Source organism: Temnothorax longispinosus, chromosome 8, assembly GCF_030848805.1.
Source record: "Temnothorax longispinosus isolate EJ_2023e chromosome 8, Tlon_JGU_v1, whole genome shotgun sequence".
In the NCBI taxonomy this organism is placed as follows: domain Eukaryota; kingdom Metazoa; phylum Arthropoda; class Insecta; order Hymenoptera; family Formicidae; genus Temnothorax; species Temnothorax longispinosus.
In genome coordinates, this window is record NC_092365.1 from 19,822,458 (window position 1) to 19,842,192 (window position 19,735).

The 19,735-nt window shown below is 46.5% G+C and overlaps 1 protein-coding gene across 1 annotated transcript in view; it reads right to left on the minus strand.

Annotated features, from left to right (window-relative positions):
- Positions 1-18,438, minus strand: part of LOC139817162 (uncharacterized) — a 47,712-nt gene extending 29,274 nt beyond the window's left edge. The window contains exon 1 of the mRNA XM_071785016.1: positions 14,102-18,438. Within this exon, the coding sequence (XP_071641117.1) occupies positions 14,102-15,292 (1,191 nt within the window). The 5' untranslated portion in view covers positions 15,293-18,438. The remainder of the gene's footprint in view (positions 1-14,101) is intronic.
- Positions 18,439-19,735: the final 1,297 nt, after the last annotated feature.

Sequence of the window (19,735 nt, forward strand, 5' to 3'; positions counted from 1 at the left end):
CGGAAGTGCTGCAACAGAGTCGCTCGTGCGGCTGTAACGTTTCAAATGGATGCAGCGGCTCAATTAAGCGCGCGAGACAATGCGATGACTTGTTCATTCAGCGATATCAAGAGAGAAGGACAGAGAGAGAGAGAGAGAAACAGAAAGAGAATGGATATCGATATGCCCGCTGACCCGTCGATCTTGACTCACGAATCTCACGATCAGAAATGAGCGGCTCTCGTTTTGTCGTAGGTACCTACCGAACACAGGCTCCTGTTTCTGCACGTGAAAGAGACAGAGGAGGCAAGGAGAGAGGGCTTAGTTTCAAAATTATTAGCTTTGACAGGCGTATCGTTATAATGAGGAAAACGAGCTCCATAAATTTCCGACTGCACAGGTCGTACAACGAAATAACGGCGGCGCTCATAATTTTACGTTCACGCTTTCGCGTATTTTCCCATTAACGACGCGGATAAATATCGAGGTTGCTTCCGCACACTTCGCCACTAGCACGGAACGCGTTTGATAAATGGTCATGGGATAAATTATTTCGAGTTCCTATTACATTAAGTGATCTTAAAGAATATACAGAGAAACCCTAATCGACTGATTTCGAAAAAAAAAAAAAACAGATAGACCTACGCAAGCAGAAATAAATTTTAACACGAATACGAAAGAATAATATACGCGTGTAGACTTATGACACTATTTTTAAAATCAACGCAAAAGATCGTATAATATATTTGTAATTAAAATGAAATATATGTATTTACGTGCAATATCGATAATATTTTTCAATTATTATATTCGTTAATTACATCAATATATAATTATTTAATTTAATCAATCAATCATTGTATATTGTATAACGGACATTCCCGATCAAATACCTTCGCGATAGGAGACGTTTTTGTTAAACAAAAAAAAATACGAAAGAGATTGATGGCATCACGGACCGGTGTAACACCGGTGTGCGGCCGTGCGTCGTCTTCCTCGTTATTTTTGACTGACCGGAGTTCGTTGACCCACGCACCTTCGCCAGATCCGGTAACAAACGAAATGTATCATAGAGAATAGGTACCGGACGGAGTCGGCCGCCGCAAATCAACCAGGATGTGCTTATTATTTTTAATGCGGCACCGTTGCTCTATTGCGTGTTAATGCCAGGCCGGATACATCTACGATAACATCAGCAAATAAACGTTACATTTTTATTACGACAACTGTTTGTTAACGAGACGTGAATCAATTGCGACCACACGAGAGATGTATGATGGTAAATATGCGGATTGTGTGTGGCAAATATCACTTGCAACGTGAAGAGTAAACAAGACGGTATTAATCACGCTGTCTTAGCAATGTATCAAATTATATAAAATATTGCGATTTTTATCGGATTGTTAAGATACATGTAAATCGATACATTTGCTTCCACCTGTCAGAATTTATTATGTAAACAGAAATCATGACAAAGATGATAAATTTTTACAAATTGCGTTTACGCAATAAAACGAATCGCCTCGGAAATATCTTATAAATCACCGAACAGAGACGTCGGTGAAAAATCGTCTTGTGATCTCGAAAACCCGTTTTTTTTTTTTATTGGCTCGTTTTAGCAAACTCGTCGCCGCAAACGTTTTACGTCGACCGTAAAGAAATCCGGCAATGGCCGATCTCTTCGGAGCGGTTGGAATTTATTATTCAAGACGGTGTAGCGAAAATCGAATTAGTCTCGCACTCAAGGCTGCATCACACACACACACACACACAGCCAGTAAATTTCCGATAAACTAGACGAGCGTGGATTAAAGACGCGCTATCGGCACCGACGCACTTCGCCTATTAATAGTGAACGCAGAGAGAATGAGAGACAGAAAGAGAGTATGTGAGAGAGACAGAGAGAGAGAGAGACCTATCCGTTCCCCTATTTTTACGACCGAGCTCCAACTGCGCCTGAGGTACTCTCAAAATGCGTTTGACCGTGCCTCATCGGTTACATTTAAACCGAGCACGCCCACTCCTTTTGAATCCTTAAAACGCTAAGTGAACTCACACGAGTTGAGCTTACGCGTTTTATGTTTTCTAATGTATATAATGGAACGCGTACCGCCGATGTTACCCTGCGTTACTTAAAAGCGGCAAAAAGGCACTTTTATACTTGCAATCGTACCATTATTCTCAAGAAGTTACTAATGATTGCATTTGTCTCAAGATGTAGATGGAAGGTAGAACAGTAAAATAGTCTCCTTCGAATTTAATACAAATTCATTGCACGAATACTGAGATCTCTTTCTAAAACCTATAGAGAACTCTAGAACTATTGCTGGGGCATCCAGAACTCTAATAAATTTTTTCGAATTTTGAAAAAGGGGTGCCCCAACTTCACAGACGTGATCTTATTCATATAAGATCGCAATTTTCTGCATTAAGTACAATAACTTTAAATTGAAGTATAATTAGTTTGGCTGTAGGATTAATAATATATAGCTAATTTTATATAATTTCGATTTTGTAAATTTCTTCAAATATAATTCTCGTGATTTTTAGCCTTGTGAAAAATCAACGATGAGAAAAATACGGATAAGATGGTCCTCTCTTAATATCAATTTTACAAATAACTTTGATTGTACGAATCAATCACTATCCGCTCCTTGAAGAGGATGAAATAACATACGTAACACTCTTCTCTGCGATCAATTCTCCTTTTGAAGCACCACTTCTGCGAGTTTATCCAAGGATCCCTTCCCCTGTTCCTTTACTTTTCACAAGGCTCGCGCGAAGTGTCAATAGAGGTAGCCGAAATCGCTATAAAGAAAAATTTCGAGACCGACCGCAAAGAAAAGCAACAGCCAAGAAACATCACGACCAGTCCACCCTTGTTTATCGAAAGGAGGGAGAGATTGTCGTAGAGACAAATCCAGGAATAGATCCACGTGGAGGGAGGGATGCGCGGATTTATATTTGGAGCGTGAAGTAAAGACGTACAATTTGGTAGATGGAGTGTGTTGGAGAGTCCCGAGTCAAGACGGTCCCGATCGTGGAGGGTTTTTCACAAGAAGAAATCTCGTACGGAGGATCTCTCCCCTTAAAACCCGCCGTTGCCTTTATTCCCCAAACAAATGAGAACCGTTAATCCGGCCTTACAAACCAGAAATACGAAATAAATTGTACTTCGTTTTTAGTTGACGACGAAAACGAAGTACAATCTTCTTCATTCTTCTTAATCGTCATATTTGCGATATAATACTAATATTGATGATTTAAAATATAACGAAATGTCTGATACTAGCATATATGTGACATTTAACTCGAAATAATAATTCTTTCTCGTCAACACTCTCATTTTGCTGTCTCATTGCAAGACGGAAAGTGGCTCAAGCTCACACAATTTTGCACGGTCTACTTTAAACACCGAGCCGTACCCATGTATCCCATAATTTATCAGATCCGCTTTACGCACAACTTCGTGTTTAAAGTGGATCTTACAAATTACGAATTTGGTCCACTCTCTCGCTTCGAAATGCTTAATCGTTCCATCGCGTTGAAGCACATGCACGCGCCACGGCAGAACAAGCACGTCGTGACACATGTTCAGGATGTCGGAAAAAAAACCGCAACACTGGGAAGAGACTAAGAGACGCATCGGCGTGCTCGAGACGACGACGACGACGAGGACGCTGTTAAACAAAGTTGTGTCGCGCCGAGTCGACGGCGTTGTATCGCCGAGGCAGATTTTTTCGGAGAACGTCTTTCTTTAGAACTGAAGCAACCTTGGTGGTGGGATGAACATAAATATTGTGGCCGCGTTGATTTTAGACAATAACGAAAGATGCATCCTGAGCTATTTTTAGCCGCGCTGCTATTTCGAAGACGACGCCGCGCCTTCGCTAGATAAATTGTATCGATCGCTAGACGCGTTATCGTGACCCAATTAATGACCTGATTTATCGGAAGTGGTAGCCAATAAGATCGTTAGCGTCTCGAAAGTCTCGCCATCGTCGTCAAGGCATCCTTATTATTATCAGAATTATTATATAGCGCGAAAACACGAATAATTGGGTACATGGTTGATTGCATTCTTACGAGACATTTAATTAAACTCAGTTTTTTTTCCCCCAGTCAATTCCAGTTCTTGTAATTTTATGCGATGCTATTGAATATTACACGTATATCAAGTTTTATTTAATCTGATTAAGTAAGGTTGTTCACAACTCACTATATATATATAGAGCCACAAATTAGAGACATCGCGTAAAGTTTGCATTCGTCCACAATCGTCTGTTTACGTTCGTCCGTAATACTTTCTGTTAATATATCGCGCAAACGCAGTCGCAAATTAGTTAAGAAAACTTCCGTTTGTCGTGCTACATAACTGTAGGACGCGATGCGCATATATTTATCAGGCAATTAAAACGCTCCGTATATATACCGTCGCGTATCTCGTTGAAATATCTATAACATAAAATGTATAAGAGTACCTCTTAAGTCTTAATATCGCATTCCACCGTAAAGTTTATCGCGGAGAATATCTGTCGCGAGTCTCACAGATGCATCGCGACTTCCGAGGATTAACGTCTTAGAAAGTAATCCATTAGAGCTCATCACTATCAACGTGCACGCGGCATCTCTCCGTGGGCTCTCCCGATGGTTATCTTGATACGAAATCAACTGGTGCACGGCGAAACTTCGCTTTTATAAGTGAGAGAGAACTTCCATTGAGGAAATTTCCATTCATTAATCTCCATTCATTTAACATCACCTTTTTTCGCCGCGTGCATGTCAATCAGAAAAGTTTCGATGAACCCCGCCTCCGGCGTCTATGCCGAGTTAATCGCTCGAATTCCGCGCCGCGGCGGCGCGGCGCGGCATCGGGACGCATTAATCAGAGAAATTGTTTCATTTAACGAGATTAGCGGCAAATATTTCTCTATCTCCCGTTCAAGAATGTCGAACGGGAATTGCGGCGGAGATAGTTCTCGGATTGTTTACCACGCTACCGCGAAGTTACCTTCTCGCCGATACAATCCTCGATCCATCTTCATCCGCGCGCGTTCCCACGGAATAACGCGAGCTCTCCGAAGTTCCCCGGGCACGTGAGAAATCGGGATTGAATCGTTGCGCTTGGGAAATTAATTGATCTCGATCTATTAAACGCGACGTCGGCCGAGGGCTCGTCGATACGATCGCGTGCCCACGTATACACGCTAATACCGATATATTACGACATCCGCGCGTGTAAACGAGAATGGGTATCGAATTCACAGAGCCCTCGGGCCTGCGAGAGTGGGTTAACCTAATACGTTACGAATTAATTACTCCCGGATAGAGATAGAGAACCGATAGAGATTCCCGGCGCTCTTAATGATTTTGCTTTTGATAATAGCGCGCGGCTCGAGAATCCGGTGGATAGTTTGATAACCGGTAGTTCGAAACCTCTCTGACGGATTAACCGTCGTGTTCGCGATTCGTCCGTGTCGCGTATTTTTTTCATTCCCATCACATTACGCGTCGCGCGATTAACTTTAATAGGTACACTTTCGCAAATTGACGTTCGCGGCATAATTTACGAGAAAAGACAGGGGGGGGGGGAAGGAGAAAAAGGTCGGGGAGTCGTTTTGCCCCGCGGGCGCAAATGACGTTCGAAGTTACGAGCGGAAGTTTCTGTCGCGCGCTGACGTGATTTTCATCGGCAAACAGTTCGTCCGGGCGTTCGCGTTAAAACTTCGCCGTTTGTTCAGTGCGGATAGATAAATGGAGCACGCGGTCTTCGGCATTTCCTCGCGCGATCGATCCACTTCGCCCGCGCCCACGCGCGATTCACGGAGCACAGAGCGGTAGTGCCTCTTTTTCTCTATCCCGTGGGATCTCCTCTCGCGTGATATAGCGTCTGTCAATTCTCGGACGCGCGCAACGTATTCGCCCGTCGCGCGATACCGATCCGCTAACGACGAGTAATGGATATTCGCGGCCGCGCTTGAATTCATCGCGATCGCTTATCGAAAATCGCGTCGCGATTATTAATCGGCCGCAAGAACCTCACGGCGAGAATCTCATCCCGATGGTCTCCCGATATAGTTATGCAGAACGGGCGGGAAATAAATCGCTCGGTAGACTCACAATCGATGTCGGACAAGGAGAGAAAATTTCCGAGTTGCGCTTGTTAATACATTTATTTAATAATTGTCTGAAATTATTGCGTACACGGATACAGGGGATAAATCACGTTGTGAATCTGTTGGAATGAAAACTTTAATTGCAAAGCAGGGGAAGGGAAAATTTTAAATCGGGCACTCCTTCGGACAACCGCATGTTCGCGGCACTTGTTGCGACGAGAGATAGATAGAGCACGAATTAGAGGCGGCGTGTTCAGCATATTCGACCCGATATCTATGCTACATTTCTCGCGATAGCTTCCAGATGTACCGGGCGCGCGAAGTGATTTTTGGCTGACGTCCAACGCGAGGCGCAGAAATTGGGCTTCTAGATGAAAATCTAGCTTCTGAAAATCAAGCGTGCAAGGACAGATCGACGATACTTGGCTGTTGCCGCTTTTCGTACATACATATATATGAAACATTTCGGCGACGCGCGAAAATCGCTGGCGAAAACTATAGAGAAATCGCGCGAGATCGAGCGCGGGCGGCGGAAAACGGCGGTGGTAAACGGGCGTCGTCGAACGTTTATTTCTGTCAACGCGGGAGTGAGCAGTCAGTCGAAGCTGTCCCAGATCAGATCCGTCCGCGTGATTACGCGGGCGGGGATACACGTCGTCGTACGTCGTACGTCCTCCCTATCGATCGACAAGACGCCAGGAAGAGCGGAACGGCGGACGTCGCGCCGAAAGAGCTACCCGTTCGACGAAAAAACGAGCACCTTTCCTTCGGTCGTTATCGAAATCGGAACGAAGCCGACGTGGACGGTTGGAAGGAAAATTTCAACTGTCGTTAAGCGTCGTCGAGGTACGTCGCCCCCGAAAAGTCGACCGACTCGAGTTTTCCTCCCGCGATAGCGAGCGACGAACGAACACCCTCCTCCTCCTCCTCTTTCTTTCGTTCGCTCTGCTCGGCTTTGCTCCACGGAGGACCTTGTTTAACGGCGAACAATTATCGATAAGACCGCGTGTGAAATGAGACCGCGGCGGCAATGAAGATAACGGAAGAAAGAAAGGAAAGGCGAACGGCGGCGCGGGTTGCTCCAGTTACGATTATACCTTCGGGCCTTCGGGAATCTGGATACCGAGAGAATCTCCACCGGCGCTTTTGTAGGGTTTGTTTGTAAATTGCCTGTTCCGCGGGATATTAATGCGAGGAACTCGCGTGGGGTCGCGCGCGGTACGCCGGAGATGTAAATTTCTACGTCGCCGTTGAATTCCTTCAAAGTTTCGGAATACATTTCGCGCCGCGGCAAGTTTTGTCTCTCCTCTCCCGTCGACTCTAGTTCGAATCGCTCCTTCGCAAACCAGAATTGCTTTCGACCAAAGTTATTTTAACGCCTTGTCAACGCTACCCCCGCGTGTGCGTAAATGTGTTTTTACCGTTTAATTTACATCCGCGTGCAGAATTCACGAAGCAATATTTAGCATCCTACGTGTATTCCGATAATTGCCAATTTCGTTCCCTAATTGGCGTAATAAAATACGTCGATAAACAATTAACCTGTTTGTTCGAGTCATTTCTTTTTTTAATTTTAATTTGGGAAAATAACCGTATCCGGAGGGGAAAGAGAGATAAAATATATCGAATAATTCAATTCCCTTCAATTTCGCATTTATTCCGCGGCGACTTGTTTCGCCGCGGTATATGCAAATCCAATCTCACGACAGGCATGTCTCGTAACACTTAATTTACATCCAAAACTGCACCGATCGATAGTAAATATATTCTCCCCCGTATATATATCTCTCTCTCTGATATGGAATTCCACACCTATCAAATTTCGAGCGTGCTTTCCATTCCGTGCTGATCATACCGCGAACATCATACATTACGATATCGCCGTGGTTAAAATACGGAGTTGGAAATCACAGTTATCGAGTTAACACATCATTCGACGCGGAAACCAAAAATTCGTATTTAACACGAGACACTCCCCCGCATGTGTGCGAAAGAATCATGAAATTTCACGATTTATTCTCGTAATGTGAAACGTTAATAAAATGGGAATATGTGTACAAATAATGCGGTACCATTTTATTTCCAATTTCATCCAGTGTGATTTAAATTTCTAAAAGCCTCGCGTAACCGCGTTATTATGTGACCATATTATTATAATCATATTCTCATATTTTCCAAACAGTACATCCTAAAAAATCGTTTTAAAAGATAAAAAGGCTGTGATTTTTTTATATTAATCAATTTTCTACATCTATCTATATTTTTCCTTCAATTTTCATTATAACTTTACGTTTCTTTTCAAGTTATCAAACTTAAATTAATAAACGATAACGACCGATCGCGTATATCTTGCTCCAAATGATAGATATTTGTTTTACGGAAGTGATATATCGTGTATCTCAATTATACTAATTAATCAAAGTCGATAATAAAATAAGTGAGAAAAGAGGAAAGAGAGGAAAGGATACTGATGTGAGAGAGGATATTAAATACATTCATTGCAATCCAAGCATTGCAATATAGGAAACGCGCGACAATGAAGAAAAGTAATTCACAGGCATGATATATCCATTAATTCTCATCAAAGTGGAATTCGCAGCTTCGCGTATACGTACGTGTGCAGATTTATAAGCAAGTGTGTTTCATAATTAATAGATACCCGACATCCTGCGAACTTGCGCGTTTGCTTTAAACACAGCGCAATACGTATAATATTAAAACTCGTACCGTGTATTTACATATACCGTTATGTTGATCCGTGTACTTTCTCATGTCCTACGCGATAAATAATATTTTAATAAACATAAATAATCTCTTTCTCTTCTTCTCTTTAAATACCGGGTTTGTATTATAATTAAAAATATATAGCGACCCCCCCCCTGCCCCCGCGAAGTAAGCGCGCGTGATATTAGCGTATTATTAACGCGTAATGCTAACACTTTTATTATATGAATGATTAACGTTCAAGCACATCCGTAAATTATGATATTATTTCATTACAAATTCAAGATATAACTAATTAATAAGCTTAATTTAATATAAATTATTACCGCTCGTAATATTATAATACAAATTATGACAATTTAGGACACTGAATGTGAAACAATATTTCATAAAAAGAATAGGACATTTTATGACATTTAAATATTTTATCACCAAATTGTGACCCACTTTGCATAATAGGAAAGAGCGAAGTGGCACGATCGTGATATAACGTAAGTGCAGTAAAATCGATGATATCGTGCGTGACCCCGAAACCGATATCTTCTTACGCAACATCGATTACGGATAATGATGAAACGACACGAGAAGAACTCGGCGAGAGTCACGGAATCGAATTGGAGAAGCATGGATGATGAAACGCAGGCCGATCTTGAATATTCATAATCGGTCGCGCGATTACTTCCGGAAATCCTGCTATACGAATAGCAATCGGCTGTTGCTTCTGCAGTAACGTCGCAGAATCGGAATCTAATCGCGTTAAAATCGCGCCTTCGGGGCGCGTCGAAGTCTCGGCGAACTCGAGGCGCATTCGAAGCGAATTCGAAGCGGTATTAATCGTGCAAGCGTGAAACTCGGGGAAAGAAACCTGGCATCGCCTCCGTTCGGATTCGATTCCGATTCATTGCGTTCGCACGACTCATTGCCCCGCATTCAATCCTATAACTCTCACGGAAATTTCTTCAGTAATACTTCCTCTCGCAATTTTTTTTCTCTGGACGCGCTTATATGTTTGTGCGTTAATGCGTCATTAGATAACGGCATTAGATAGCATTCGATCGCGAAATCGGAAATCGACCGGCGGAAGAGGTCCGTTAACATCTTGTAAATGCGCTCCGAAATTGTATCGAGGTTTCCTTAATATTTTATGTAGATTCTATAATAATCAATCACTAGGGATGACGTCTCTTTCGCTCGTAACGGGATTTATCGGCCTTCCTGCCAGTCTCGCGGGTAAAACAAATAAAGAACAAATTCGTGAAGACGCACTATTTCGGGAAAACCGATCCGTTTTTAAATTTATCATCTATATAGATTTCTCGAGTCCCGGTCGCGTGATCGCTGGATCGAAACGGAGGCGCGGAAACGCTGTGTCATCGCTTTGTCGAAGACTGTGAGAACAATCAGCAGCAATACGGAAAGAGAATCACGTGCCCCACCGGTCCGGTCGGCCTCAGACTCCGAGCGCGTCGGAAGGCCATCGGAACTTGCCGCCCATCGGTTACGGCCACTTAGAGGGGGCAAGCAAATCTAATTTTTGCCCATTTCCAGCACTTAGCCTTTCAGCTTTACGGCCTGGCGCGAGGAGCGCCCGCACCGGCAGGTCGGTCGGCGTCAAAGTAAACCACCGTGCGGCCTCGCAAGGTCACGACCCGGCAGGCAGGCCTTACTCGGAAAGTTTGTGCGGACTTGCGTGCGAATGCTATAGTTGGCGGAGATAATGCGATTCCCACTTGTACGCGCGCGTTCTTGCACGTTCATTGCCGGGACGAGGAAGTAGGGGACCGCGAGCAAGGACTTGGAATACCTACGTATACCCTGGATACCGGTGGTATTATCCAAGACAGAATTACGATACGGGAGTGATACTGAAAATAGTCAGGTATAATCAGCGTAAATACACGAGCAAACTATCTATTGGCGTAATCTTGCAACAAGAAGCTTGGACATGATAAAATAATAAGGATAAGAATTTACGAAAAGAAAACTATAACGGTTTTCTTGAAATGTTTTTGATTCAATGCGTGAGCGTTGAAATCGTTCTACATATCTAATAAACGATACCAAATATTCAGCCTTCGCACAGAATTGTCAAGCTATTAATTCATACGTAAATATGAATAATAACGACGGCAGGAAGAACGCGATATATCTTGAGAACCATGCATTTCTACCAATTACCGTTAAAAACATAAATGGAAGCAGAGGATACCATTGGACCAGAATTTCCAGCACGAATATACATCAGATTCCCCCGCGGACTCGTGGGCCACCGTTTGGGAATTGTTGGTACCGGAGAATTTCTACCACCGCCCACGCACATCCCCATTTCTATCATCGTAAACAATACAGCGTTAAGTGCATCGCACCAATCCGCAGTATCTCTGAGACGCAGTAACTGTGCTGCGGGAATGGTTCTTTTCTGTGACCATCGTCTTGTTTCGCGAATTGCTCCGACAAACCGAGTCGCCATGCACGAAATTGCGCGGCGCAACATTAGGAACCGACTAGTCATTTAACGCGGTGTTACTAAAACGGGGTATGACAAAGTCCAGATATTGTGAACATAGTGTTATTTGCACAATTGGTCCGTGTATGTCATTATGATAAAAAAGTTCTAAAATGATATTATATCACAGTCTTGGCATAATTTGAGTCCAAGGACCAAACTGAATTTAAAATATTCTAAAAATTGAATATTATTACGATTTAAGCTCTTATGTTTCCACCAATGTAGATTAACTTTATCTTGGGTTAACTTACTTTGTTATCTTTTTCCAATTCTTAGAACTTAAAAAAAGATAAAAGGCAAGTTAAACGGAGATTAAAGTTAATCTGCATTGATAGAAATGAATATTAGATAGAACTGGGATTTAAGGAATTCCACCTTAGCAAACATATTTTCACCTTGATAAATTGAATGTCGGATTAACAGAGTTTATGTCTGTCTCGCGGCTGTACCTGCGCAACGACTAGACACAATTTTCCCTGGTTTGCGTTCTCTCGGTTTGTCGGTTAGCCGTGAACTCGAGGAACTCGTCCGATTTTTTTTTTTTTTTTTCGAAGCGCGGCATGTCGTATTATTTGCGAGGGGAAAAGGCAGCCTCTCCGACAGCCTTCTGCGCGATTTCACCGATATCGGATCCCCGTTTGGGAACGGGGCTAAAGGTCGCGGCTGTTGTGTACATGGAAAATGTTTCGTGGGCGAAGCGGGATATCGATTAGCATTAATTGAAAACCCAGTCTCACGAAAGTAAAGGCGCTCGTAGAGTGAAAGCGCAGAAAAAAGGTGTATAAAAAAATTATCTGTATAATATAGTCAAACGTATATTTTTGACGGGGTAATAAAAAAAGAGCAAAATAGGGCGGGCAAAAAGGCAGGATATAAATAAAACGATATAAATTTCGTTAGTTCGCATTTCCCTGGAACGTCATATTCATATCATGACATCGGTGCATATCGTCGGTGTACACTGGCATATCTGTCGTTCCGCCGTGGGGTAGTAAAGCCTTCCGCATGCAAAGCATATAAAGGAATGTCAATAAAGGATCGCGTTACGAGAAATAATAAGTGGTTTAAACCACTCTCGAGATGCCGTCGAAAGCGATTCGCGTTCTTGTTTCGCAAATATTATCGGAAATATCAAAGAATGTATCAAGTATAACATATGTCTTTAAGCTGCAAAAGAACCCCGCACGATTTTTATGAGGGAAACATTTTCGGTTAATTTGCTTGAATTTGTGATATGTTATAGTTTTGTGTCTCTGAGAGATATAAAAAGTCTCAAATTTTTCATCAACTTTCTATAATTAATTTCTGAATTACATACACACCGTGTATACATACATGACGCATACATGTATGAAGATGGAACAGGGTGAGTACATCTTTCGAACTTGCTTCACTAATCTGGTATGGGACGAATCGTTGCGTCCATAGGTGTATATGAATTTACTAGATAGAACAGCTGGTGCGTATCTTTCGGACGAATCGTTGTTCATGGGGTGCACATATGTAGGCAGGCACAACATATGTTGCAGGCAAACTTGTATAGACAAACCTCGAGACAAACGAACGAACGGTTCTTGTGAAGATTTTCAAATGTCTATAATTTAGAAATTAATCATAGAAAGTTGATGAAATTTGAGACTTTTCATCAAAGACACGAGATTTACAACATATCACAAATTCAAGTAAATTGATCGAAAACGTTTTTCTCATAATAAGAGTCGTGCGGAGTCCTTCACTTCCAACCGCTGCGTCTTCGTTGCGCGAAAGAAACTTGCGTCAAACTAAGTAGTTAGAAAAGTAAGATTTGCACAACTCAACAGTTCAGTGTATCAGCGACGTTTAATTTATTTCTTTAAAGACTTGGAAAGAAACGGAATCTAAATCCGATTCTGTCAATTTCAAAATAAATTTTCTCTGGTTTCGGAGAAAGAATGTCTTAAAGGATTAAGGACTATACCGCGGTACAGTCCTCAATCGCAATTTAATGCATACGGTTTTATAGTAATCGCGATTCCATTGTCTTGTTTGACTATCTGTATTTCCGCGAATTCCACGCGCTTTACATTTTGCAGCAGCGAAATATCGCGGTTTAATCCCGCAATATCGGTTTCTGGGACACGACAATAATTTATCGGCCTTTTGATTGCACGATACGTACACGCTTATTTACCTTTATAGGCTATAAATCTTATTTGTAAAATTGTTTTCATATCGAGTATTTTATAAAAAAACTTTTATAAACTTTGGGGGCGTATGGTATTCATTAAAAGGAGTAAATATGTTTAATACATAAGTGAAATAATTAATCACGACAGTGATAAAAACGGTTTCGATAAAGCAGTTAATTTTTCTGCATATCTCTTTTTGCATAAATCAATTCCTCTTGTCATACTGTGTACAAAATATTAAGATAAAGACAAAACTGAATACTTTTCGTGATATTTTATATTTTGTAATATAATCGGGATGAAATATAAAATATTCACTTTTCGACTATCTTAATACTCTTATTTGCAAAATGACAAGGAAAATATGAGAATACTAAAGAATACGAGAAAAAAAATGATTCGTGTAAACAACCATATGGATTTGGGCAAAAAGTAAATGATTCACTTGTATTACCAAAATCGCTCCCTCCTCTCCAAAAATTTTGGTCTTCTTAATTTAATACTCCGTACAGTTGGAAGAATAACTAAATAATTTGTCGAAAAAATATCACGACCGCGCGATTACTATTTCTATCGTTATATCATTATTCGCGTGGATTGTTTACCTTGATTCCGCTGCGGCCCTGCTGCTTGAGCAACACGTTCTCCGGCTTCATGTCGCAGTGTATAATCTTGTTCTTGTAGAGCGCGTCCAGGCAGAGCAGGAGCGAATGCGAGAACTTGCGCACGAGCTGCAAGCTGAATCCCTTGAAGTTGTTCTTCTTGATGAGCTCGTACAGGTTGATGCTGAGCAGCTCGAAGGTGATGCACATGTGGCAGCGGAAGGTGAACGAGTCGAACATGTGGATGATGTTCATGGTGTTGTCTTTGTCCTGCTCGCGCAGCTTGCGCAGTATACGTATCTCCTCGTGCGCCTGACGGTGGAAGCGCTTCTCGTTCCGCACCATCTTGAGCGCCACGTGCTCGTGCGTCTTGTGATCGTAGGCCTTGACCACCTGGCCGAACGAGCCCTTGCCGATGACGCGCAGCACCTCGTACCGATACGCCACGTGGTCGTGCGGCACGTGAATGTACGAGCCCTGTTCGTTGTCGTACTCGTTGTTGTTCGGCCGGCCGATGACGCCCGGCCGTTTCTTCGCGTTCGCGCCGATGAAGTAGATCTGCTGATAGTTGAAGATCTCGTGGTGCTCGTACGGCGTAAGCTTGTTCATGTAAAGCTTCATCACCATCTCCGGCGTGATGGTCGCCGTCTTTGGCTTGACGCTGACGATGCTGTTGCTGCCGACACCACCACTGCCGCCGCCGTTTCCGCCGCCACCGCCACCACCACCTCCGCTCTCGCTTCCGCCACCGCCGCCGCCGTTTCCGCCGCCTCCGCCGCCCCCGCGGCCAGCACCGCTGTTGGAGTTGCCGTCGGAACGGCCGTTTCTCACCACTGGGCTGCTCGACTGACTGTTGGGTTGCGAGTGCGAGTTGTGGCTGGAATTGTGGCTCACCTGCCAGTTACTCACGACGAAGCCTTTCCACGGTAGTCTCTGGTAACCCACGTAAGGCACCGACTCGTCGTCTCCGCCACCTCCGCCTCCACCTCCGCCGCCGCCACCACCATCACCGCCGCCGGTCTGCTTCAGGCCGGTCAGCCCGGTACCCTTGATGATCGGCGGCAGGTGGTTGCTGCTCTCGCTGCTCGAGATGTACGGCTGCGTCGAGATCGTGCCCGCCTGCACGAACGGATTCGTTTTGGAGAGGGGCATCTCGATCCTGCTTGCCGCCGCCGATAGGGCCAAGCTAGTCATTGGTGACCATTTATTTCGCTAGTCCGTTCTATCTGTGTCTCCTCGTCGAGGTTAGTCATCGAGCGCGATATCAGCGTCTCTCCGCGTTTTCCGACACGCGCGTGATCCTCGCGCTTTCGCCGGACGCGTCTAAGGACAGCAAGGACGTTACGGGAGACATGCCGCTCCGTTGAGATGACGACGACGACGACTGTGAGACGAGGATATCCAGGATGACCGCGTGACGCGGACGAATTAAATCGACTAACGAAGGAACCGCTCAGTCTCTCTCTCTCAGTCTCGTGCTGAAGAAGTTGAAGCGAACGAAGTTGCCGTCCGGAGTCCTCCTTGGGACGGGAACGCGCGACTCCGCTGCTGCTTTCAGGAAACGATGTTGCGTCCGTCGCTTCGAACCGTGTTTGGACGCGATTAATTCCACTAATTATATTCCCGGGAGGGGGTAAGACCCCGGGGGACGGCCCTCCGTAAATGCAGCGGACTAGAAGGGGTTGCACTCGCGCGCGCACTCGGCGACACGAGTCACAAATCACGGGGTACCACGCTGGTTCTCCGGACGTCGGGGTTGACCTCTCCTCCTCCTCCTCCTCCTCGGTCGGCCCGCGCGCGAACTCGCGAATCCCAGGCACTCGCGCTCAGCGGAGGAACTGTGGAACCGCACTCTCGTAACGCCCGTCGTCGACCCTCCGGCGAGGCTCCCGCCCGTCGAGTACCACCGTCGCAAACCACCGGCGCCGCGGAAGGCGATCTCGCGACGTCGTCGCTCGCACGCACGCCACGAACGTCTTCTAATTTTACGACCTGTCGCGCGCGACGAGGGCGAACGCATCATCGCCGCGCGTGGAAGCGGGGCTACCCAGTCTCCCGACTATCCGCGAGTTGGCTGTGCTCGAACGCGGAGGTTATTGGCACCGGGCCGCCGCGAGTTTGACGACTCCGCCGTCGAGGCCGCGGTCGCTGTCGCCGCGTCGCCGCCACCGCCGCCGCTGCTGTTGCTGCTGCTGTTGCCGTTGCCGTTGTTCCATTCTTTCGCTCGTCGGTGCCCGAAAATACCCCCGGCGGGCCAGCTCACCCGGTCTCGCGCCTCGCCGGCCGATCCTCGCCGTCGCTGTCGATCGATTCCGCCTCGCGGCGAGACGATTCCCGCCTCCCGATGGTTATACAAGCCCCGCGCTCTCTTTCTCCTTCTCGCGCTCTTTCTTGGAGTGACAGCGAACACGTATCCCGCGCGATATCGTATCCTCCGGAGGATAACTCTCTCTGCCTTCGGACCTTTCCTCGCGACTACCTACGTAAACACAGACGCCCCGCCGTCGCGGAAATCTCGCACGAAAACACACTTCCTCGCACTCGCGACGCGAAAGCCGGTGATAGTCTCGCACGCAGGGAACACAATCCTTTTTCTTCTCCTCTTGTTTGTGTTATTTGGGTGTTTTTTTTTTATCGTAACGGATATCCGAATGTAGCCGGGTAGATCGATAGGATCTTTCTCTTCTGCCGGATTCTCCCCTGTACCTCTCACATCCTTAGCCCAAGTTTTCCGTCTTCCGTCTCTCCTTCCGTTGGGAAAACGCGCGCGCTTTTCGTCACCGGCTCCGACGAGTCACGCGGGCCACCGTCGGCGGCGACATAACACCGTGCGCGTCGTCGGTCGATTAGAGATGTCGCGGTTCGACGCGACCGGGACGTGCAGCCTCGTCGGCCTCACCGTGCCGGACGGCGGCGTGTCGACGGCGCGCATGAACGTCGATGCGGGCGGACGAGGAGGCCGCGTCTCGAGCGTCGTCGTCGTCGTCGTCGGCCCGTCGGCATCAATCCGGTCCGCTCGGCCACGAGACGATCCCCGCTGTGAATCTCTCTCTTTCTCTTTCACTCACTCGTTCCCTATCGCGCGCGCACTCTCGCTCTCTCTCTCTCTCCCTCTCTCTCTCTGCTGAAGCGCAGACAAAGGGAGCGCCGGTCGAATTCGTCGCTTCTGGCTGTGGCGCACTGACTGGCCTGGCCGATCGTCGCCGCCGCCGTCGCTTCCTCTCGCTCTCTCGTCGCACACACACACACGCACGCACACACAACACCGCTTGGCTCCCTTCCTCACCTCCGTCCGTCTCGCTCGATCCGTCGCCCTTTCCGTCCGTCGCGCTCTCACGCCACCATGTCTATTCTTTTCTTTCTCTTTTTGTTTTCTAACCCCCTCGAGCGCGCGACGTCGCGTCGGTCTCGCGGGAAAGACCGCGACGATGACCGCACCACTGACACCACGACGACGACACCACCACCACGACCAGCAGCAGCAGCAGCACCGCGGGGTTGATATCCGGCACCAGAGGCGCGCACACACACTCACTCCCGGCGGGCGAAACGCGCGACGGTCCCCCGTGTTAATGCCCCGACGGTTCGGGACGGGGCGGGGAAGCGGGGAGTGATCGCACGCCGCGGACGGATCTTTACGGTGACGACGCGTACGTCGCCGTCGCTGCTCCCGGCGCGGACTCCTCCATGGCGCTCCGGCTCCGGCGGCTCCTCCTGTCTACGACGCGGGTGCATACGCGACCGGGCAACGCGATGTCGGGACTGGTCGGGACGCGACTGTCCGCAACTGTCCGCACGCGCGTTGTTCGCGTATCGTCCCGCCGCGCCGCGGCACGCACAGGTGTTCGCGCGCGCGCGCGCGAGGGGGGCGTCCCCCTTCCCAACCCTCTTCTCTCTTTCTCTCTCTCTTCTACTCTCTCCCTCTGTCACTCGAACTCCCGTTCGCGGCTTCGCGGCGGACCTCGCAGCGCGATCGACACGCGACGGGTCGCGACGGGACGCGACGCGACGCGCTCGGCGCCGAAGTGAGTCTCTCTCTCGCGGATTTCTGCGTCCTCGCGCGAGTTCCCGAGTTTCGACGTTTCGAGCCCGCCCTGCGCGCGTGCCGGTCGGAAAAACGTCTCTCCTCTCTTTCTCTCTCTCCCTCCCGGTTCCTCTGCCCCTCTCTCGTTTCTCTTTGTCCCGCACGGTACTCCGCTCGGCTCCGTCGCCGGACGAACACGCAGCGAGCAGCGCGGACCTGCGACGCGCGACGCACCGCGGAGCGTGTCGCTTCACATAGACGGTCCTACGGAGCGGCGAGCGGCCTGTCGCGCGCGACTCTCGGCGCTCGGACGATATACGATATACTCCGGTTGTTCCGTCGGTCGTAACGAGCGACGACTCGTGGGTTTATCCCGAGGCGGATTTCCGACGGGACGACGACGATGACGGATCACAATCGATACCGTCGACCGGCTCGCCGCGTTATCGCGGTACCGTGTCGTCGACGGCGAGGCGAGTCGTCCCCGGTGTGCGCACTTTGTGCTCCATGACGGCACGTTCCGTTGATGACTTCGCGGGAGACGACGACACGGACAGATTTTGCCCACTGTCGCCGAGGTCAGGAAGCGCAGTCCGTCCACGAGGGAGCGACACTTGTCGGCACGACTACTCCGTTTCCGTCGGACACTGCGTGTCCGTCTTCTGCGTCACCGATTATTTATAATAGTTATTACATCTCATGATAATATTTTTTACCGAATAATCTTCATAAAGTATAAAACGTTGTATTCAGTAATAAAGCGTTCTAAAGCTCTTCAGGATGCTTATATACGTCTTTTACTAATTAAAAAAAAAAATGTCCACAGCATTGGGGTTTCTGCGATTTGAGCATTTATTACGTTTAAAACCCGTCTCGTGCGACCTGAAATTCCTATCAGATTTAAGATGTTCCATTTATAATGTAACACGCCGCGTAAAATGGTAAATGATTGAAGAATCAAGATATTCATAATAGATATGAAAAGTGTATTAAAATACATATGTACATGCGCGCGCGGTAGATAAATATAAATAGATACGTGTCAGATTTTAGAACAGAAATCCAAATTATATATATGTTCTCCAAAATAAACCTTAAACATTACGTACGTCATTTCAAACATATACTTTAAACGTAAACGAATAATTAAAACGGATTTTCTAAAAGAAAATTTAGCGGAGATTTTTCGAATAAAAGTCTCCATACAGCCGCGTAGAAGGTGAATTTTAATTCGCATTCGAATCGCACGTCAATATCAAATCATTCAAATTCATCGAATGCGATTTCATTAAAATTTAAACATCGCGATCCGGTTAATCCGGTTCGGCCGAAAAGGCTATTGCGCCTTTTCTTTCGTTTTTAGATCTGAAATAAATGTATAGTAGTGATGATAATATTTGGAAGGGAAAAGGAAGGAACGAATGAGGACGGCGAGTGTATGTACATACGTACACTTCGATGGAAATGTGTTGACAACTGTTGGCCATATGATTCTTAGGTGCATGCGCGCATCCGGAAATCTGCGCAACCGATCAGGTGATTGTTTCGGCATACTCGTGCCTAGACGCGACTAACTTTGGGTGCCTTTAAGTTCCTTTCGTCGACGATCTCGA